We start from the raw sequence: 24,216 nt of genomic DNA, 5'->3' as shown, positions 1-24,216 counted from the left end.
TTGGTATAAGCACAACATGGGATGTGATAGGTAGAGCCTAGCCTGTCAAAGATGGGTCCCATGCAAAGCATATTTGTGCTCATCTCTAACAAGTTGGGCTCTACCTATCCAGGTCCTCAAGTTTCTTTCTTATTTGCCAAAAGCTTCTTTTCTAAGATGGTTTTGGCAAACACTCCTGCTCCCACAAAATGCCGGTGGGATGACTTACGATCCCACAATCCATTGATCGGCAAACATCCAAATAGCCCGTCAATTTCTAGGACACAATAAGCTTAACGTGATCCACTAAAGATCAGCTCACCAACAAAAGGAAAAGTCCACCGTATCAATTGACAAAGAAAAAAATTACATTAATTTCAATACAATGTAATGTTACAGTTCTGATTCGACAGAAACTGAAACCATATCTCAATTGAGATTCCGAGCAATGTAATTCCAAGATTTACATAAATTAGATATGAAGAACAAAGCTCCATTGAGCAACAACCTAAGAAATTTCTATATATATCCTACGAACAAAAATCATGCCGTTGTAGTGAATCTTTTGTTACAAGACGGCTGTTCTTACCAATGCCATGGTCTTGGGTTCAAATGTCTTCACAACCATCAAAGCATAAATGCCCTGCGACCTGCCCATCTTCTCTGAGTTGTACACGTTGTCGAAAAAGGATACAAGGAAATAATGGAATTAAGCTTAGAAGCACGCCACGATCTTCTCTATTCAACTACAATTTCAAATTCGTCTCTTAACGGAGGAAAAAACTAACCTAGAATCATAAAGAATGTTACTGTAGAAGCTTAAAAATGAGTTTCGTGTTGAGAATTGTAAATGAATTCCTAGATCCTAATTTCTTATGCAAATGAATCCGTTCCTTTTTCGACCTCTGAACAACCAAAATTACATAATTTAACTTTAGCCATCCCACACAATGTCTACATTCTCTCTGCAAGTAGAAAGATCAGGTCGTTTTCTTATCGCAAATCTCTTCCTGAAACAGCACACTTTCTAAACCCAAGCGACAATTCACAAACCATTGCATCTTGGTCAATATCCCTTGAGATGCGATGGGCCCTACAACTCCAGTGCCTCTAGGAAATACAACGGAGGATTCTCGTGCTTGGTATTTTCCAGCTGGGGGATGGGAACGGTATTAGCCAACCTTGGCTTAGTGATATAAATCAACGAAAAAACAAAATCCACCCACGCAGTCGACTGCAATGGATCTCTTCTATTTTCCCAGTATGAAGTCCTCAACTAGTCTGAACATTTCTTTCATGTGATCAGCCAGATTTGACATCACATTCTTATATATTAATCCTTTTCTGAAGCTTGTTGTTTTTCAGCCACGCAACTCCCGTTAAATACTTTCAGCTCACAAAAGTGGGTCACATTTGTCTGTTTCGTCAAAAAACATGTACTTTCAGCTCAAAAATGGAAATTTAAGAAAAATTACTATTTTTAATAAAAAAATTATTTTTAAAGTTTTAGATTTTTCTTATTTTTTAGAAATAACTTGTAATCATATTAAGACTCTTCTAGTAAAGTTTATTCTGAATTTTTATTTTTACAAATTAGCCTTAAAAGAGTTTTATTAGAATTAGAATTTTTATTAGAGTAGAATTTTACTATTTTTAGTAATTATGAATTTTAGGGAGTATAGGTTGGAGTTTGATTATGAAACTTATTCCTAGTTTTGGTATCACTGTTTCAGAGATTGTAAATTCATTTTTATTATCTACCTAATAAAATTTTGAATTTCTAGAATTTATTTATATTTTCTTATTTTCCCTCGCGGATTCGAGGTATATGAGGAGTCTAAAGAGGCTCCTTGGATTCAGAGTAATTATCCTCGTAAGGAAGACAGTGAGGAACCTCATCACACCTATCTCGTTTTATTTATTTATTTATTTATTGAACTCTCCTGCATTTCTGAAGCTGCAAACCAAACAAAAGCAATGATTAGACATGAAACTCATGTATCCCGATCTAGAAAAAAGCGCAACCCTTAAAGTAGATCCTGTGGATCAGTGATTCACAGGGTCCAACCACAAATGTGAGATACCCCAAAAAAATCTCTATATTGGAAGATCAGTCAGTGGTCCAAATTTCATGGCCATGATAATTCGTGGAATAAATGGTTTGATGAAGCAAATACATATGCTGAAATAATCACCAAGTGGGATCCCTTGGAGGGTCATGACCTCTTCGACAACCCATTTGTTTCTGTCGGGACTCAGGGATTTTTGTTGTGTACTTGTCATTTGCCCTCCGTAATGAGAGAAATGCTTGTCGAACTTGTAACAGAGCCATCTTTGGTACACATAATTCTCTATTACTTTACGGTCCAAGTAACCTCCGTTGAACAGTTCTATCAATGAGTTGGCTTGTGATGCACAATAAATAAATAAATAGTGTAAGAGGGAGAGAGATCATAATTGACCCAAAATGCTCAAATTAAAACTTGAGTTCAAACTCCATATGTTCGAAAAGGAAAAACTCACATATTAATTAAAAGTTTAAAACTCTGTGTACAAAAATCTTTTCTTGGGTAACACCGAGTTAAACATGTTTTTTTTACCTCAATAAAACACATTTTATTCAAAAAGAAAATCTTTTGGGGCCAATATCAAAAATAGAGTCCACCTACTCTTAAAATGATAGTAGTGACAGACCGATTTATATGTGGATTACTTGAAAAGGAAGGATAGGATTTTACCTTTTAAAAATAAAAATAAAAATAAATGAGATATATATATATATAAGCATCACCCCAACTAATTGATCAGCAATAGGTGGAGGGCAGCTACATGGATCCTTTTTTGCCATTCCACTCTATCAAAGGGCATAGGTCATGTCTTTTCTTACCATCTTCAACCACATGCTTTTAAGCCTTTCCCTTGCTCTTTTAGAGCCTTAAACTTGTACCAACCCACTCCTAGGTCTTAACCAGCCGTTCTTAGCCTCCATTTTTCATACCCAAATTGCTGCTACTCCTAATTAACTATCTATATATTATTGTCATAAATATAGAAATTCTATATATTCTATTTTCATCCTTATTTATATATAATATATAGACACATAAATGCATGTACATTGCCCCATCGAGCTGGGGTGTCGGTAAGCAATTGAGCCTTGGATTATAGGCCCATTGAGCCCATTGACATTAAGAAATGGCCTATTCTCGGATTTCAAATCCAAGCCAAACTCGACCCATGGATAGGGATGCAAAGGGGTGGGCCCTGTCTGTCCAAGACTGGCCCAAAAGTGAAACTACGCTCAAGCCCATCTAGGCCCATGACAGAAACAGATGAGAACCGGAACCCAAGCCACCAAGCATGGCCTTCCACTTTTTTGCATGATCTAAGGGTTTTCATTAAGTGTACTCTACCATTGATGACCTATGATAAAAACGCCCTAGAAATTCACCATGGACAAGACCTTAGACTCAACCAAGCCTAGCCCAATTAATAAGCAAACTTAAATTTTAGGCCCAATCTTGGACGACGTGGCCAACGTTCATTGTTCTATCATGATCATGATAAAAGGTTGAGAATTGTGAATGACTAGATATAAATGAGTCAAATTAGATCTTTGTAAATTTCATGATAATGTCATGGTTCATATTGAAATCGGATTGTTGGATAACTTAATAGGTCCATAAGGAGTATTCTCGATGGTTTAGATCGATGAAAAAGCAAGCATATAGCATTATGTAAGTTCAAGATGTATTAAAAAAAAAAGTGTGTATGTACATGTACTTAGGATCAGGGTAATTAGATCGTGATTCCGACATTAGGTTAAGCTTATACTTGAGTAACAGGTAAAATGATGGTTCATGATCATTGTTGGGTGTGTAGATGGATGAATATTGTAATGATCCCAAGGTCAGTTATCTATGATTGGGTGATCCAAAATAAAGTAGATGATCAAATATCTTAGTCTCATTATGAGTAGTTCTTTCAATAAAAGATTTGATGAATGCTTGAGAATACTAGAATATACGAGGGTCCGAAGTTTATTAAAATGTGTATGTATGATTAAGTGTGTGTAAATATGTATACATCTATGAGCATTTTATTCAATTCGAAGAAAAGAAAAATATTTCACTAAATTATGCACCTGGTCGAACAGCCATGCACATACTCGTGCATGAAAATTTTTGAATTACTACACCTATATATGTACAACTTAAGTCATGCATGGTCTATTACTTGGGTGAAGACAAGAGTGGATGGACAAATCAACAGGCAAGGATTGGTATAATACATTGCCATGTGTTGCAATAGGATATATTGGCACTTTGGTGGTTGGATCACTTGTTTTCTAATCTAAACCATTTATTGTGCTGGTCCTCATGGTCCATGGGAGATTTTTTTTAAAAAAAAATTCTGATATTGAAATATGTTAATCTATTATTTTTCAAAGCTTAATAGACCATCTATATTTAAAAGGAACTAATCCAATGATCAAATGATTCAATATTTAGCAGTTATTTGATACTCTTGTAGAGTGTGTGCTTGACACAAACACTCTGAAAGTATAGCCATGGCATTCATTAACTTGAATTAAATAGACTAATTAAACTGCTAACCACTGCTGACCATTCCAAAGTCTGGCTGGACTGGTTGAACAATTCTAGCCTCAATTGGTTGACACATGTTTGTAAACACCACCTGCTTTCAATTTTAATATGCCCATAAACCTGTGTATATGGTTTGGGCAATTTAGTTTGGATATGCTAATTTTAAGTAACCTGTGTATCATTATAACACCTTCATACTCAGATTATCAAAGTTCTCTAACATATTCGCAGAGTTTAATCTTTTTGCTATTACCCATCCAAAGGTAAGACACATGGATGGGACCATTTAAAGATGAGCCCAAATCGAAAGGCTAGAGCCCAATCTATCTAATAACAATACATTGGAAAGTATTTTAAGGAACATTAATTAAGAAGGAAGGAGGGTCCACATTTTAATAGATGGTCTTTTTAGGTCACCATCGGCAGGCGTGAATAAATTAATAAAGGGTTTGACTAGCTTGACTCACTTGTCGTCACTCCCTTGCCTCTCTTTTTTATGTTGGGCAGCCCCTTGTGAGGCTACTCACACTAGTAGCCACCTAGCTAGTTTCAAGGCTCCGTGGGCCTCATCATAATGCGTGTTTTATCCATGCCGATCATCCATTTTCAGCTCATTTTATGACATAAGCCAAAAAATTAGGTAGATCCAAATCCAAAGTGAACCACAACACACTAAATAATAGGAATTGAGCGTCCACCATTAAAAATTTTATAAGGTCACTGGTTGACAAGATCACATAGGCCTGGATAAAAGGGAAACACATGCATGAACTTGATATAAACCTTATGTGGTTCTCGAAAAATTTTCAGTGGTAAGTGTGAGATAAGCTTTCCATAATGTTGGAAATGATGCTTAAATCTTCTGCCTATAAAATTAGACAGAGTCGACTTTCCAGGTGAGGCATAACATACAAGATAAATCGACATTTATTTGTTTGTAGTCATTAATTTGTCTCGAAGACCAGGGCCCACAGTGACCGTCTTTCTTCTTTGATACCAGATCATCCAAGATGTCCAACGTCAGATCAATGGTTGGGATTATATCCATAAGACTGTAAAAATTGACAAATTATGCACTTAAAGTAACACAGTGAGGATATATATATATATAATATGAAAAAAATGATAAAAAAATGATACGGTAAAATTGATTGACAAAGTGGATATATAACACACATCACGGTGGGTCTTGTAGCCTTTCTTTCTAAGTCTTACCATTGAGTTGGGAAGCGTATTCTATAGAAAATTTTAAATACTCAATAATAGGTATATAGTTATTGGAATTGAACTTTAATGATGTATAATGTTCATCAATATATCAGGATCATGATGAAAAGTTTAGAATCACAAATGATCTGATCTAAATGGTTCGAATTAGATCTTTGTAAATTGTATAATGATGCAATGATACAGATTGAAATCGAACGGTTGGATAGCTTAATAAGTCCATGAAAAGTATTCTCAATAGCTTAGATCAATGATATATCAAGCTTGTAATGTTATGGAAGCTCGGGATGTATAAAAATAGTGTGTACATACATGTACTAGGGAGTGGGATAGTTAGACCATGGTTCCTATGGTAGATTTGAGTAACGGGTAAAATGAATGGTTCATAATCATTGTTGGGTGTGTAGATAGGTGGATCTACTGATCTTGATATCTATTTTCTATCATCGGTGATCCAAAAGTAAAGTGGACAATTGGATATCTTAATATAATGATGAGTAGCTCTTTCAACAGTAGATTTGATGAATGCTCAAGAATATCATAATTAATATATGAGGGCATGAAGTTTATTAAAGTACAAATGTATGAGTGTGTGTATATATGTATGCAGCCGCGATGGTTTTCTTCAAGCCGAGGATGAAATTTTTTTGAGTAAATTATGCACATGATCAATTACTTGAATGAAGACAAAAGAGTAGATGGAAGAATCAACACAAGATTTTGTATAATTCATTCCCATGGGTTGCAATAGGATATATTAGCACTTTAGTGGTTGGATCATGACCTTTTCAATGATCAAAACCATTTATAATGATGGGCCTTATGGTCTGTAATACTCTGAAAATCGGGGGTCGTGCATACACTCAACTCCCGAGTTCTCAAATGTCACTTATAATAAATTTTCATTAATGCGTTTAATCAGGTTTAAATATGCAGCTTGGAATTTCCTGTAACAAGCACAGCTACACAAGTTTACTGAAATGAAAGAAATCTATCATAAATACAGGTTTAAAAATATAAATGGGTCGCACAAAGTGTTGTCCAACCCATACAACAAAAGAATACTATGTCCAAAAAAAGAATAAGGCTGAGCCCACTGCTCAGCAATCTCAATCTTGCCCATCAAGTCGATGGAGAGCTGTCCATCAACTGGAAATAGAATAGATCGTCCTCCTCGTCGAAGCTCGCCTCGTCAGGCTCCTCCAGCCCTGCGTCACCTGCATCTATGAACGGGTCTGGTTGGTATTTTAAAACACCGTCCCCAGTGGGAGTGAGTGATTAACTGGTGGGTGCTATTAGTCTCAAGTTATAACAAGTATCAATTATACTATGAATTTAATGAAAACAGTCAATCATAAACACCTAGCTAATCTTATTAATGCGCATGCATGATAAATGATATGATGTGTGCCCTCTCCACAACGCTCCCTCGAGCGACTCCATCTAACGATCGCGTATGACAACACTCCCTCAGAGCGACCTCGACTGCCGAGTCGCCACCCTAACTAATGCGATGCGATGCGATCATGTTAGCCTAGTTATTAGTTAAGTCCATTCATCTAGCAGGTTAGGGAATCTGGTATACCCCACGTATCAATGCCCTATGTTGGTTGCGAGGCCAAGACCCCTCAATGCATGAGGCCGAGACCCCGTGGTCTGTGATCCCTTCGGGTTCTTCATCCCCGACTTCAAATACATGTGGAGTGCCGAGAGGAAGGGATTGCTCGCGGTCACTGCGGGGAGGCGCGACACCCCAATGTAGGCCGACAGCTCGAACACAGTGTCTCATTCCACCATACCCGACTCACGAGGCTGTGGACCAGTTGCAATTGGTTATTGGTAGGCCGCTTACGGTTGTAGGGTGTTTCAGGTTCCATACATGTGTGAGCAGCAGGGTTAACAAACAAAGTTGGCCAGACAGTAGGCTAGACCGCACGAGTCGGGCGAGCGCCAGACGAGTGACATCGGGCACAAGGGACCCATGTAGTCGAACTACAACCACCCGAACATACCTGCCCAAACCCACGGATCTAGCCCTAGCATAGTCCTACCGATGGGGCTACCGTCTCTCCTTATGTTCCTGGCCAACCCAAGAGTGTGAGGGTGATTCATAACCTACCAACTATCCAGGTTATCAACAAACATATTAATAACATGTTCTCATGCATCTCAAACATACAAACGAATACTCCTACCAAGCTAACATACATTATTAAGAATAAGGTGTGTGTGAGTGTGTGGGTTTGTGAGGAAGTTAAGTACTTCCTCTATCTTAAGAAATCATGGGCACAAGGGTAATAAATCATACACACAATGTAGCACCACATACGAGGGAAAAGGATCAAGCAAGCATGAGCATACTATCATCCATACATAATATCATATGAGAGGCAAGATCAATACCAAATTGAGAGTTAAGCATGCACATCCATAGAATTCCAATAAACATATAATTCCTAGGGTTTCTCTAAAATTTTGAATATAACATCTAAGCAATCAAAATTATTAAGCTCGTACTAAAATTGGTGTTATGCCTCCTAAGAACAATAGTCTGCACCTTCGAATTTGTAGAAGGCGTGGGATCGACCTAGGAGGGTAGATTTTGGGGGTTGATCGGGCAGAATCCCTACAACAACATTTGTATATTAGAACCCAAGCAAATCCCTTCTCAATCACATGGGTTTCAACGAAAATGGGTGATGGATCTTACCTAGATGATTAACAGAGTAAAAAGGGCGCTCGTGGATGAGGAGTTCTTCTTGGAGGGTCCTCCTAGCTCTCCTTCACACTCTCTTCTCTCTCCTTTGCTCCTTTGCTCTCTCTCTCTCTCTCTCTCTCTCTCTCTCTCTCTCTCTCTTTACTCCTTGGTGGTTGTAGTAAAGGAGGGAGTTATGAGAGAGCTAGGGCTTTATTTCCTAGACTTGGGCCCTCTGGCCTTAAGTTTCTTTAAATGCCTACAATGGCCCTTTAGGACCCCATATTGGCCTAGGGGCGGCCCTAACACCCCTCCGGCCACCAAATTTGGTGGGTAGGTGCCCTATTGCCCAATGAGGGGTCATATAAAATTTGAGAATAAACGGATGAACGGTTATGGGGTTTGAGTCAACGATTCTGATCTTCAAATGCCCCTGTGGGGGCCATTCCGGTGATTGGAGCAGTTTTGGGGGCCCTCTGGCCATGAAACTTATAGGATAGATACTCCATGGCCCGATGAAGGGCCATGCAAAATTTGGGGACGATCGGACCTGGGGTTTGGTCGTACGGGTTCGATTTGCGATCAACGGTCACTGCTCCTCGATTGGGTCCCATAATTTGTGGACGGGTGTAGAAAAATTCATTAGACCTTCACCAAAAATGTAGAAGAGATCCGACGGCTGGATAGCCTGGTATCTCGGTTTCATTAGCACGTGCCAGATCCGACCCTAGCATTGGTGGGGTGCATTTAGCTTGTGCCAGATCCCACTTCCGGGTGCCCGCTAGGTCCGTGGTCCGTGATGGTCCACAAGCCCAGTGAGATCTATACTTCTCTGAATTTTTAGATTTTTCTGACCTTCCCGCGTCGCGGTATAACCCGTACGGGCTGTTGCTAAGTGCAGATGAGTCATCTGGCTTGACGGCCCGCACTGGGTCCTATCATGACCCGGGATCTATTCTAATGAGCTAATCCTAAGTCAGTTAACTTGTGGTATCCCACCGCGAGTGGTTTAAACGAATGGTCTTGCGAAAAATCCTACGTGGATGCTCCAGGACACTGTGCTGGTTGGACAGGATGTTACATGGTCCATGAGAGATTTAAAAAAAAAAAAAAAACTCTAATAATGAAATTAATATGTTGATTTATTGGTATTCCAAAGCTTAAACAGACCATCAATATTTAAAAGGAACTAGTCCAACGTTCAAATGATTCAATATTTGGTAGTTATTTAAAACTCTTGTAGTGTGTGCCTGGCATGCAAACACTCTGAAATTATAGCCATGGCGAACATTAAATTGAATTAAATAGACTAAACTATTAACCACCGCTAGGTGACCATTCCAAATTCTAGCTGGGATGGTTGAACGATTCATAGCCTCTAATTTGTTGACACATGTTTGTTGAAACACTAACTAGTTTCAATTTAAATATTCTAATAGATGTCCACTAATTTAGCTGTTAGAAAATCAAATAAGCTTGTTGGCAATAAATCTAATGGGAACCAAAGCTTGGACAATTTAGTTTGAATATGCAATTTTTAAGTAACCTACGTATCATCATAACACCTTTGTAGTCAGTCAGAGTATCATAGTTCTCCAAAATATTGCAGGAGTTTTAATCTTTTTGTCCTTCCCCATCTAAAGGTGAGGCACATGGATTGAACCATCCAGAGATTAACCTAAATCTTAAAATTAAAAAAAATAAAAATAAAATAAAATTCAAAAGCTAGAGCCCAACATAACAAATAGCAATACACAGGAACGTATTATATATTCTAGGGAACATTACTTAATGAAGGTGGGCGTACGTTTTGACAAATGGACGACTTTCCAGGGTCACCATCTGCAGGCGTGAAGAAATTAATAAATCGTGTGAGGTGAATAAATTAATAAAAGGTAATAACGTGCTTGACTCGCTTGTCACCAATCCCTTGTATGCTTTTTCATGTCGCAAGCATTTTAGAAGAGTAGCTTGAAAGTATACGCTCACACAAGAGACTCTTTCTGGTCCGCTCTCAAAAAGTTTTTAATGATGGGAGTTCAATCGGACTGTGTGATCTACTGGAGCCTTAGAACTGTTCATTTTTTGATACATATTTAAAATAATCTAAAACAATAGATGAATGGCTAGATAAAATCCATAACTCACGGTGGGCCCCACAGAACTTTGCCTGGGCAGAATATCGTTCAAGGGGTCTGGACCCAATCAGCTACCCTGCACATCCCTAATATCTGCATGTGTTTAGCCAGTGACCCCAGCACCAGCCACCTACCTAGTGTCAAAGCTATGTGGGCCTCACCATAGTGTATGTGTTTTATCCATGCTGACCATCTATTTTTTCATCTCATTTCATGGCTTGAGCCAAAAAATAAGGCAGATCCAATTCTAAAGTCGACCACATTACAGGAAACAGTGGAGATTCAATATCCTTAAAAATAAATATCTACTTGATCTAAAACTTGTGTGGCTCCCCCAACAGTTTTCAACGGTAAGCGTGAGATCTGAGCATTTCATAATGTTGGAAATGATGATTAGATCTTCCGCCTGTAAAATCAGACAACGTGGCTCTCTAGGTGAGGCAGCAGGTACAAAGTAAATTGAGATTTATTCTTTTGTAGCCATTTATTTGTTTGTATATGATGTGCCCCATTTGAGGTGGGAAATGGCGTGGTTTTATATTAGAGGATATAAACCTTCCACATGTCAAACACACGGCTGTAGAATTAATCTGCTTCACATATTTTTCCACCTGATCTGGAATTATTAGAAAATAAGTACACATGTGAGATTGAAGAAGCTGTAATTGTGTTGATGCTTTGTCTCAAAGACTTGGGCCATAGCATCCCTCCTTTCTCTCTTTGATGCTAGATCATCCAAGATGTCTAACGTCTGATCAATGGTTGGGATCATATCAATAAGCCGTACAAATTGGAAAAACATGGTGCCTAAAGTAAACAATGCTCGCCGACATATCCCAACGATGGGCCGTATTGGATAATATGGTTCAATTCATCACACCTGGGAGGATGATCTGGTTTCATCAATGGTGGGGCCCATTGCAGAAGGTCTGAATCGATCCATGGTGGACCACAAAGAGTACTGTTCGTCAAAATTGGGGAAGACAAAAGGGAAAAAAAATAAATCAAAACATGACATGAAAAAAATGTAAAAATAAAAAATAAAAAAATAGAAGGGAAAGAACAAAGATAAAACACCTTAGCAAAAGGTGACCAAGTGCCTGATGAATTGTACTCATCTCTCACACGTGTGCATCATTTTATTGGAGATTTTGATCAAAGTAACCTCCATAAAATTGCTAACTAAAAAAAAAACCTGACTCGCCCTTTGCCTGGAGGGAAGCTACGATGGGCAAGAGGGATTTGGATGGGGTAAATTTTATGGTGGGCACTATGATGTTTATGAGATATCCACACCGTTCATATATTTTTCCAAATCATTTCATGACATACGCCTAAAAATGAGGTAGATCCAAAGCTCAAGTGGGCCACACGACAGAAAATAGTGGGGGTCACACACCTCCAGTTGAAGCACTCATGGGGCTGTAGAAGCTTTGGATCATGCTAATATTTTTATTTTATTTTTTAGTTCATTTAAAGACTTTATGAACATTTGGGTCACTTTATTAATAGTTTGGATTGCATAAAAACATTAAAGTGGAGCCTAAAAAGGTTAGAACTTAGGCAACCCATTCCAATGTTTCCAGTTGTGTGATCCATTTAAGTTTTAGATCCATCTAATTTTTTGTCTCATGTCTTAACATAAAATTCCAAAATGGATGGATGGAATGGATTTCCGACAAATGTCACAGTGGACCAAACATAGTGTTGGATAAACAGTACCAATTGAGAAAATATGACACATAAAGTAAAGAGCCCAATCATTGGTTAGGATAGACAGTACAAATTGACAAAATATGGCACATAAAGTAAAGGGCCCAAATCATCCATATCGAGGGCTGAAAAGGCTGAAACATTAGTAAACAGTTATCTGGTTCACAGATTGGATGACCCCAAGAATGGGCCTTGTTAGATAACATGATTTCATCAGTGGTGGAGCCCATCGCAGAAGGCCTGGATGGATCATTGAACAAAAAAAACGAAATAAAAAGCAAAACATAAAAAAACTAATAATAATAACAATAAAGAACGAAGGGAAAAAAAAAAAGAAGTAAGCAACGGTACTTGACTGCGTGATGAGTGGTCCTCATCTCTCGCACGTATCGGTCTTTTTATTGGCCAACGAAGTGGAAAGCCTTCTCCCTCGCCTATATAATGCCTCCCCAGCTATTCTCTTCGTACACCATTTCAAATCCTCCCAACCAAAGCAAATGGATCGCCTCCTCCTCTCTCTTCCTAATAAAGCCTTTCCACTTCCCATCTTCTCTATTCCTAGGTTTCTCTTACTCTCTTCCCTCCTTTTCTCTTCCTCTTTTGTCTTTTCCAGTGTCAGTAACAGTGAGGCCTTGTCAACACAACACCAATGCATTGAAGATCACTTCTATGCTTTGCTCCACCTGAAACAGGGCTTTAATTTCTCTGCTAGGTACAGCAAGACCGGACTCCCCTCTTGGAATCCTAAAAACAGGGATTGCTGTTCTTGGGAAGGCATCACGTGCAATGGTGCCACTGGTCATGTGACCAATCTCGACCTCAGCAAGCTCCGTATCTACGGTCGGATTGATTTTGTAAGCCTCTTTCGTCTTCAGAGCCTGCAGAAGCTGAACCTCGCTTCCAATGAGTTTGATCCCTCTCCAATCCCATCTGGGTTTGAGCAGCTCACCAGTTTGACCCATCTCAACCTCGCTTCTTCAAATTTTTATGGCCAAATCCCGCTGGAAATCTCCCGCTTGACCACTTTGGTGTCCCTCGATCTATCTTACAATGAATATTTCAATGGTTTGTATATTGAATACCTGAAACTCGAAAACTCAAGCATCGGAGCATTCGTCCAAAATCTGTCCAGTCTGAGAGAACTCCATCTCAGTTGGGCAAACATCTCAGTTCAGGGTAGCGAGTGGGGCTTGGCCTTATCCTCGGGACTCCCTCTTCTCCGCAAGTTGAGCTTGAGAGAATGTGGTCTTTCAGGCCCCATCCATCCTTCCCTTTCCAAACTCCATTTCCTATCTGAACTTGACCTCACCGGAAACAATCTCTCTTCGATGGTACCTAACTTCATAGGGAACTTTTCTTCTTTAACTTCACTGCGCCTCAGAAGTTGTAGTTTGCATGGCGAATTTCCGGAGAGTATTTTCAGGCTGCCAAACCTACACACCCTGGGTGTGAAGCTCGAGAAACTCGTGTATTTGGATCTTTCATTCAATGATTTCAGCGGACCATTGCCATCGTCTTTTGGCAACCTCAGCAACCTCGTTGGTTTGCATCTTTCATCCAGTGGTTTCAGCGGACCATTGCCATTCACTCTTGCCAACCTAAGCAACCTCATTTATTTGGATCTTTCATCCAATGGTTTCAGTGGTCCTATCCCATCATCATTATTTTCACTCCAATCACTAAGAGGGCTTTATCTCCAAGTAAACCAATTTAGTGGTGAGCTTGGGGAGTTCCAAAACACATCCTCTTCAGTACTTGAGATCATCAACTTGTATGAAAACAAGTTGGAGGGGCCCATTCCAAGGTCAATCTTTCAACTCACAATGCTTACAGAGCTCAGACTTTACTCCAATAATTTCAGCGGCACAATCCCTTCTTTGTATGGAAACGCACTTCATAATTGTACAGATCTCGACTTTTCAAACAATTCACTCAGTGGGACCATTCCTTCGTCATTGCTTTCACTCCCATCATTACAAATGCTGTATCTCCAGGATAACCAATTTAGTGGTCAACTTGGCCAATTCCACCACCCATTCTCTTCTCTGCTAATGACAATCAACTTGGATAACAACAAGTTGAATGGGCCTATTCCAAAGTCAATCTTTGAACTCCCCATGCTTGTGAGACTCCATCTTTCGTCAAACAATTTCAGTGGTGAAATACCAAACTCGCTATGGAAGTTGGGAAACATTTCTTTATTTTATTTGAATCTTTCTCACAATGCTCTAGAGGGATTAGAGCAACCATTTCTCTATCATTCTTTAAGCTCGTTACAATATCTTGACCTAAGCTTTAATAAGCTAAAAGGCTCAATTCCCATCCCTCCTCTATTTTCTATTTTTTTTTCACTTTTAAACAATCATTTTAGTGGAGAAGTTCCCTCACTTATTTGCAATTGCACTTACTTACAAGTCCTCGACCTGTCTCACAACCGCTTCAGTGGTTCTATTCCACCATGTTTGGGTCAAATCAGTGATACCCTCATTGTGTTGAATCTTGGAGGAAATGCATTTCATGGCCCGTTGCTTCAAACATTCAAAGAGGAGTGTACTCTAAAGACACTTGATCTCAATGGAAATCAATTGGAAGGACAGGTGCCAAGTTCTTTGGCCAGGTGCAAGAAGCTAGAGGTGTTAAACTTTGGAAACAATCAAATACATGACACCTTCCCTTTCTGGATAGAAAATTTATCCCAGTTGCACATTCTCATCTTGGGATCCAACAAATTTCATGGCACCATTGGGCAACCCCAAGCAAATAGTACATTTCCACTATTACAAATCTTTGATCTCTCTAACAATAGCTTCACAGGTAAGTTGTCATCAAATATGTTTAGGAGTTGGAAAGCAATGATGGAGACCAAATCTCAATCTCAATTTCTTAGCAAAACATTTGCCGATGGATACTATTATCAAGATAAAGTGACTATAGCGAGTAAAGGGCTAGAAATGGAGCTGGTAAAGATCCTTATTGCCTTTACCGTAGTGGATCTCTCAAATAACCAATTTCATGGGGACATTCCAGAATCGGTTGGGAGTTTAAAGTCATTGGTTGTGCTTAATACGTCCTATAACCATTTCACAGGCCGAATTCCAGCATCACTTGGAAACATTAAAGCTCTTGAATCATTGGATTTATCTCATAATAGTATGTTCGGAGAGATTCCTTGGGAGCTGACAAAGCTAAACTTCCTTGCTGTGTTGGACCTTTCGCAAAATCTCCTCACTGGAAGCATACCACAAGGTCAGCAATTCAATACATTCATGAATAAATCTTTTCTTGGGAACTCGGGATTATGTGGCACTCCACTGTCAAAGAAATGTGAACACGTTGAGGCACCTGCATCACCACCATTGGCACAATTGGAAAGCAAATATGACTGGAGATCCATGTGGATTGGCTTTGGAGTTGGATATGGAGTGGGAATGGGAATCCTTTTTTGGACTCTTGCACTTTGGACAAATGGAATGAAAGAATTCACTATATTTATTGATAAAGTGCTGGTGTTGATTTTTCCATGTGAGGCATTCATTCTAATGCATCAATACTGAGAGGATTGGAGCTAGGAGAAGAGCCAAAGAACTCAAGGGAATAGAAGCATAAGAGAAGAAGGATGATATTTATATTTTTGTATATGATGTATTCAAGTATATGTTGATGGCTATATAATATGCGAGGCCTGTCCCCTTTTTGTGGAGCCCACCTGCATGTTTGTACACATTTTTATCAAATCAACAAAGTTACAGGTGGTGTGCTCCCACCTTTCTGGAAAAAAAAAAAATATATCTATATATTGATAGATTTGTATTTCATACCTGTGGCTTTCATTTAATTAGTTTTGTTATTTTGCTAAACAGAGTATTAATTATTCAATTTCCACTACTTGAGCCTTATATTATTGGCACCACGGTTGTTCAAGTTGTGACCTGATCTCTAGTCAATACATGACATAACTGAGTCATTGGTGAACCGTCTGGGTGACTCATGGGGTCAAACTTGATAGGGTCCATCTATCAGATAAGCTTAGATTTTTGTTGGTGGCCGTCCATCTAATTGAAAACTATAATTTAAACAGTTTAGTTTGAGTTATGCAATTTTCGAGTAACCTGCATATTGTCAATGGCACCTACGTACTTATCAGAATTTTTATCTTTTTGCACAATAGCTGAAGCACATGTATCAAACCATTGAAACATGAACCAAAGTCGAAAGGTTGAGGCCCAATGCATCCAATAATAATACACTAGACTCTATTTTAGAGATTACTAATTAAGGTGGATCACAGATGAAGGTATTTCCAGGACTTAGATTGGGTGTTCACGCTGCTACCACAATATGTATGGTGACCTTGTGGGATGCCGGAGCAGATTACGTCTTACCCAATAAGACCGTTGGTGTGTGTTACTCAGATCCAAATTTCAGGTGAACCACACCACTGGAAACTGTGGTGATTGACCATTAAAACTTTATTGTAGGCCATAAAAGTTTTGGATGAAGCTGATCTTATGTATTTTCCCTTCAATCAGGCCCCTTTGACCTTATCAACAGGTTGGATGGCAAATAAAAATTACGTTGGGCCCTAGGGAATTTTTAATGGTAGCATTCAATCAACATATATTATTTCCAGTAGTGTGGCTCACTTGAGATTTGGATCTGACTAAGTTTTGGTACCACGTCATATATGATCGGGGAGAAGGAATGAATGCGTGGATATATAATACATTCATCAAGGTCTACCCCACGATCAGGGTAACAACCACTAATGTGTTACCCAGGTAACACCTAATCCTTGTGACTCGCCGTTGGAAAAGCAACATGGCCCCGCCATGATGTAAATGTTTTATCCTTGTGGTTTATCCATTTTTCCGGCTCATTCTACCACATGAGACCAAAAGTTAGGCAAGTACAAGTATCAGGTGGTCCACATTATAGGAAACAGTGGTGATTGAATGCCCACCATTATGAACTTCCTGGGAGCCATAAAAATTGTATCAGGTTGATATTTCTAGGACACAATAAGCTTAACCTGATCCACCAAAGACCAGCTCACCAGCAAAAGGAAAAGGCCTACTTATCAATTGACAAAGAAAAAAATTGCATTAATTTCAATACATTGTGATGTTACAGTTCTGATTCAACGGAAACTAAACCGTTTCTTGATTGAGATTTGGAGCAATGTAATTCCAAATTTTACATAAATTACATACGAAGAACAATGCTCCATTGAGAAACAACCAAAGAAATTTCTCTATCAATCTTGAGAACGAAAATCATGCCATCACGCTGAATCCTTTGTTATAAGTCAGCTGTTCATACCAATGCCATGGTCTTGGGTTCAAAAGTCTTCACAACCATCAACACATCAATGCCCTGCCACCCCTGCCTGTCTTTTCTCAGCCATACGGATACAGGGAAATTATGGAATTAAGCTCAGACACACTCCACAATCTTCTGTTTGGCTACCATTTCAAATTCCTCTCTCAACGGAGAAAAAAACTAGTCTGGAATCAGAAAGAATATCACTCTAGAAGCTTAAAAATGAGTGTGTTGAGAATTGTAAATGAAGTCCCAGATCCCAATTTCTTAAGCAAATAAATCCTTTTCTTCGACCTCTTAACAACCAAAATTACAGAATTCAGCTTCAATCATTTCACACAATGTCTCCACTCTGCAAGTAGACAAATTGGGTCATTTTCTTCATGCAAATCACTTCCTGAAACAGCGGACTTTCTGAACCCAAGCTAGAATTCACAAACCGTTACACCTTGGTCAATATCCCTTGAGATGCGACGGGCCATACAACTCCAGTGCCTCCAGGAAATACAACAACTGATTCTCGTGGTTGGTATTTTCCAGCTGGGGGAGGGGAACGGCCTTAGCCGACATCGGCTTGGTGATATAAATTAACGACATCAGCTTGTGCACCATCTGAAAGTTTTCATTAAATGGCCATATGACAAAATCACCCTTGGCCTGAACCTGACGGTGAAATGAAACCCAAGGCCAGCCCATTACCATCCCACACTTTCCAGCCACATACATTGGGCTATCAACAGGCAATGTCTGGGGTTGCTTCAGGCCCACCTTTTGAACTGGTCAGGATGGACTTCCCTGGACCAGGCTGCTTCTATTGCTTCAGGCCCATCTTTTGAGCTGATCTGGCTGCGCTTCCTTGGACAGGCCAGTCCATCCAATACACCAATGATTTGGACTCAGCCAGACCTGGACCTACAGAATAACAATACACAACGATTTGGACTCAGTAAGGTTTCACTTGTAGGCATTCAATTCCCCACTGTTTCTTGTGGTGTGGCCACTTGAGATTTATTTGTCTCATTTTTGGCCAACATCCAAAAATGATCTGACAAAACTGATAGACAGAGTGGATGTTACACGAACATCATGGTGGGGCCAAAAGTGCTCTGGGTTACAAGAGCTTAAACGTAGTTAGGTGTAAAATTTAAATAAATCCAGCATTGCTAATCTCGAAAAAAATTTTCAATCATGCACTAAGCCATGGACATCGTTTCGTAAATATAAGTTTGGCACTGTATTAATAGAAGGAAAGGTAACAGATACCATGTATTGCCCCACCAATGTATTCAGAAGTCACAAGACTGACAACCAAAAAAAAAAGAGATAGAGATCGAGAGAGAAAGATTAAATGTTACGGATAATGAGAGATTTTAGCTACGAATATAAACCATAGCTTTTTTACAATTTAATCCGTAGTAAAAAACTCTCCCCACCATGCCAAAGTTACGAATTAATGGTCCCTTATAAGTTCTATGGGGCCCACCACAAATTTTGTGTTTAATCTAAGCCGTCCATCCATTTTGACAGATCATTTTAATGCATTAGCTTGAAAAAGTAGTAAATTTAAAAGTCAACTCGACCACACCATAGGAAACAATGGAGATTAAATGCCTTTTGTTAATTTGTGGTGTGGTCCATGTGAGTCTTCTATTTACATTCTTTTTTGGGATAAAGCTCTAAAAATTTCTTTGAATTGAATGGAAGGCATAGATAAATGACATACATCATGCTGGGCCACACGGAGCCCCTAACATGACTATTCATCTCAAGTCGGCGTCGACCAAAAAAAAAAAGCCTGCTTGCGTTTTTCATTCTCGCACCCACGCGGAAATACAATTCTTCGGCCCCGTTTGTTAAATCTAAAGTCTAAAGCCTGAATCTGAATTCTTAAGGCCCCGTTTGTTAAATCTGAAATCTGAAGTCTGAATTCTGAATCTGTTTGGCAATTTTGGATGAAGTGAGTATTAGGTACTGAATTTGAAATAACCTGTTTGTTAACAAACATATGAAATGTCCGAATTACATTAATCTGATGCATTTGCCCCTATCTCCTAGTTGGAAATGTTTTACATTATAAAGAAATTATTTTTATTAAATGAGAATAAAATTATTCTATTTAATTCAAATAAACTAAAGTACTGAAGAGAAAATTAAAATGTTGGATAAAATATCATCATTCATTATAAAAACACATAAATTCCTTGTGGGGCCCAAGGTGGATTTCTCACAAACATGAAGGTGGGCTCACCTACCAGCGCGGTAAATATCGCATATGGACGTAGCATGAAGTTCTAGCACAAGGATTTTGGGTGGGGCCCACTGTGATGTTTGTGAGAAATCCAACACGTCCATCCATTTTTCGAGCTCATTTTAGGACATTCAACCAAAATGAGGAGTATCCAAAACTCAAGTAGGCCATACGATACGAGATGAAATAGTGGGAAAAGGAATGCCTACCGTTGAAACATTCCTAGACTCCACCTTGATGTTTAAATTCCATCCAAACTATTTATAAGGTCATTGTGACTGAGATGAAGTGAAACATCGTGAGCTTAAATCTATACAAAACTTTTCTGGCCATATAAATGTTTCAATGATAGTCACAAAATCCCCACTATTTCCTATCATGTGGCCCATTTAAGTTTTGGATACATCTTATTTCCTATTATGTGGTTCATTCAACACTGTAGATTCAGGCTTTAGACTTTAGATTTAGCAAACGTGGCCTAAGGCATGGCCCCTAAAAAGTTTTTAATGGTAGACGCTCATTCAACACTGTTTCCTATAACGTGGTCCACTTGAGATCGTGATATACCTCATTTTTGGTCTCATACAATAAAATGATCTAGCAAAATAGATGGACAACATGGATGAAACAAATACATCATGTTAGGGCCCACATAGCACCGACTACCAGCCATTGGCTGGTGGCAGGGGGAGTAGCCAATCCCTTTCCGGATTGGTTGATGTATCACACGCCAGCTATAGCTAGTCAGCTAGTGTATTGACGTAAACAAGTTTTATGGGTCCCATCATGAGGTATTTGTTATATCCAAGCCGCCCATAAATTTTTTGAGCTCGTCATAGGTCTTGAGCCGAAAAATAAGATAAATCCAAAATTAAAGTGGACCACACTTCAAAAAGAAGTGGGGAATTGCACGTCTACCATTGAAAACCTTTTGGGGGTCACAGAAGTTTCGGTCAAGGGGATATGATTCATTTGTTAGCTAATGCTCTAAAATAATCTTGAAAAAATTGATGAACAGTGTGGATATAATAAATACATCATTGTAAGGCCATGTAACTTTGATCTCCTTTGAACCGAGAGCGAGGAGCGTCCGACACGATTTCCTGCGAAAGCCTTTCGCATGAAGTTCCTTAACTGGGAACCCAGGTGGGGCCCACTGTTATGTTTGTGAGAAATCCTCTCCGTCCATCCATATTTTGAGTCCATTTTAGGATATGAGGCCAAAAATGAACAGTATCTAATGCTTAAGTGAGCTGAAAATGTGATAATTGAACGTCCACAGCTGAAATATTCATGGGGCCAAAAAAGTTTTGAATCATGCTATTATTTGTGATTTCAGTTCATCCCAGCACAAATGATGTTATTAACGGTATGGATGGCATATAAACATCACTGTGAAACCTAGGGAGGTTTCAACGGTGGAAATTTCCCTTAACGACCTTTTCCTTTAGTACGGGCTACGTGAGTACTGTATCCTAAAATGAGCTTGTAAAACGGATGGAAAGAATGGATTTCTGAAAAAAAATCACGGTGGAACCCACCAAAGTTTCAAGCGCAGGAACTTCGCGCTAAAGGATTTCGCAGGAAATCCGCGTCCCAGAGCATCGGCGCTCCGTCTTCGCACGGCGTCTATCGAAAATGATTGGCTACTCCCAGACATTTCAGTGCTATGTGGGCTCCATCATGATGTACGTGTTTCATCCATTCCGTCCATCTATTTTTAAAGATCATTTTATAATATAGGAAAAAAAAATTTGAGGTATATCCTAATCTCAAGTGGACCACATTACAGGAAACGGCGTTGAATGAGTGTCGAACATTAAAAACATTTCAGGGGCATAAAAGTTTTGGATCAAGCTGATTTTTGTTTTTTCCCTTCATCTGGGCTGTATGACCTAATCAACATATTAGATGTCAAATAAACTGTACAGTAGGCCTTAGGAGGATTTTATGGTGGATATCCAATCACTTTTGTTTTCATGTGTTGTGGTACACCTGAGATGTATATCCCTCTAATTTTTGGAATAAATCCCTAAATTGATCTTTTAAAATGGATGAACAGAATGGATAAAACACATACATCATGGTGGCCCTACAAAGCACCGACCACCAGCCACGGGCTGTGGAAGGGTAATTTTGAAAATAAAAAATTGTTGTTTAATAAAAAATTCACTGACCACATTCAGCGTTCACCATTAAGCAAGATTCCGCATTAAGTGTAGAAATGCAGAGTTAACAAACAGGCCCGAAGATTCTCTCGCTTCTTTTCTCTCTATCTTCTCTCCACTTGTCTCTCTCTCCCTGCCCATCCTCGACTGCATGAGGGACTCGTTCGGACGGCTGACGTTGGCCGAGTGGTGGTCCAAGGCCCTCCCTACCCACGCACGGCCTTCATTCCTCTCTCGATCACGACCTCCATTTCTCTCTCTGATGCTCGATTGAATTAGATTCACAAACGCGAGGTACTCTCTCTCTCTCTCTCTCTCTCTCTCTCAGTGTTGATTTATGAATTTGGGGATTTAGTAATTTGTGGATTTTCAATTCGAATGTGGACCCTCGTTTAGGGATTCGGAGATTTTAGGGCTTACAGATTTGAATGTGGACACTGAATTTGGATTTTTCTCATTTTACAAAATGGGGATTTGGGGATTTTAGGATTTTGGGAATCTGAGAAATTTTAGAATTAGGGATTTCACCTTCCAGATTCGAGAGAGCAATTTTGGTCTCAAGTATAGTTAGAATGGGGCTGGAGGAGTGGCTGCTTTGTGGCATTTGTTTGCTCCCTGTTTGTAATTGTTGTTGATTGCACAGATATGGAGACATACAGATATGGCTTAGGTTTCCTATTCTTTCAACATGCATGCAGGGCTCTCTTTCATCTTCCATAGATTCTATTGCCTCTTTTACTTATTCTTATATTTGTTAGACAGGAAGAAGTATATCATTAGTAAAAGTATATTTTGAAAGGATTTATTTGATCTGTTGGTAGAGTATTAGTATTATCATCCATGCGAATACCCATTGTAAACATGGCATTAGTGTTCCTCAATCAGAATCATCTAGGTAGTGGGGCCCATTATGTGTTTTTCACCACTATGAAATCATTCTAAATGATTGATCCCACTTCCTGTCCTTGTGGCCATCAAAACTAAGAAATAAATTCATGTGTTTGATGGCTCTATCCTTATAATCTTCTTTAGATTGACACCCGACGACTGAAACTACAATTTTCTTATGTTATATAAAATCCGAGGAGTCATGGCTATCCTTTACTCAAGAGGCTTATATCTTACATAACAACAAAGTAAGATCTCACAACTTCTCCATTTTTTTTTGCTATACAATGATGCAAATGACCTTTGTGACATCAGTGGACTCCATTTTTAAGATTGCTTTCAAGAGGTAATTGTTTGTGAGAGAACCTCATGTTAAAATCCAAGTTACCTCATGTAGTGTACAGAAACATGAAATCTAATTTTACTTTGGGTTTAAACTAAAATTACATTTGCATATAGAGGTGATTCTTCAGGGTACTTATAATTTATCTATTGATAATGAAAATTGAGTGGTTATCAGATTTTTGTTGGGAAATAATGCACTGGAAAGGAACTACAGTGCATTTCCAAGAGCAGGGTTTCATATCATGCTTGCCCTGTTCTTTCGTTGGAGACCCTGGTTTTTTCGTTGTGTCCTTACATTACATTATATAGAACATGTTCTACTATAGGTTCCCGTCCTCCCTAGCTTAAGTGTTTATTTCAGTTTTATAGATACAATGGCAGGTGGTGTATGCTCCCACTTTCTTTGAAAAAGCAAAGAAAGGAAGGAATTGTAAATTTGAAGCTCTCATGAAGCTTTGGTCCTTTCTTTACTTTTCTTTTCTTCTCTTTGGTCCAAACCTCTTTTGTATTCAAGGTTGGTGGCATTGAACCACCTTCGCCCAAAATAATAATAGTAAACAGGAAAAAATATTAAAATAATGCAACTGATTTGAATGTTTCTGTTGAAGATTACTTGTACATTTAGGAAATCTAGATTTTGTGATGATGTAGAACACCTCTAGCTTGGGAATTCCTCTTGTTACCTTTTGCTTAAAATCAGTTTCTCTTACGGCCCGAACTCGAAAACCGGGCTCACAAAATTTCGATCACCGAATCCGGGCCGAAGCCTCCGTAGAACCCCATTCTCGGATCCCGACACTTATATGCCAGGTTCCGATCCTGGGATACTATAAGGAGGATTTATAATCATCGATCGGTTCATAATGAGCATAACCACAAGCATAACCCA

General features: G+C 39.0%; 1 protein-coding gene across 1 annotated transcript; it reads left to right on the top strand.

Moving 5' to 3' along the window:
- The first annotated feature begins 12,856 nt into the window (after window positions 1-12,856).
- LOC131255256 (receptor-like protein 7) lies at window positions 12,857-15,913 on the top strand. The gene is made up of 2 exons (XM_058255949.1): window positions 12,857-14,541; window positions 14,731-15,913. The coding sequence occupies exons 1-2, from the start codon at window positions 12,857-12,859 to the stop codon at window positions 15,911-15,913; spliced, it is 2,868 nt and encodes a 955-aa protein (XP_058111932.1).
- Window positions 15,914-24,216: the final 8,303 nt, after the last annotated feature.

This window comes from Magnolia sinica, chromosome 9 (assembly GCF_029962835.1).
Source record: "Magnolia sinica isolate HGM2019 chromosome 9, MsV1, whole genome shotgun sequence".
Taxonomy (NCBI): domain Eukaryota; kingdom Viridiplantae; phylum Streptophyta; class Magnoliopsida; order Magnoliales; family Magnoliaceae; genus Magnolia; species Magnolia sinica.
This window is presented reverse-complemented; position numbering and strand designations above follow the sequence as displayed.

Coding starts and splice junctions, on each gene's coding strand:
- LOC131255256 (XM_058255949.1), top strand. CDS start 12,857: ATGGATCGCCTCCTCCTCTCTCTTCCTAATAAAGCCTTTCCACTTCCC. Junction 14,542..14,730: donor ATACCAAACTCGCTATGGAA/GTTGGGAAACAT, acceptor CAATCATTTTAG/TGGAGAAGTTCCCTCACTTA.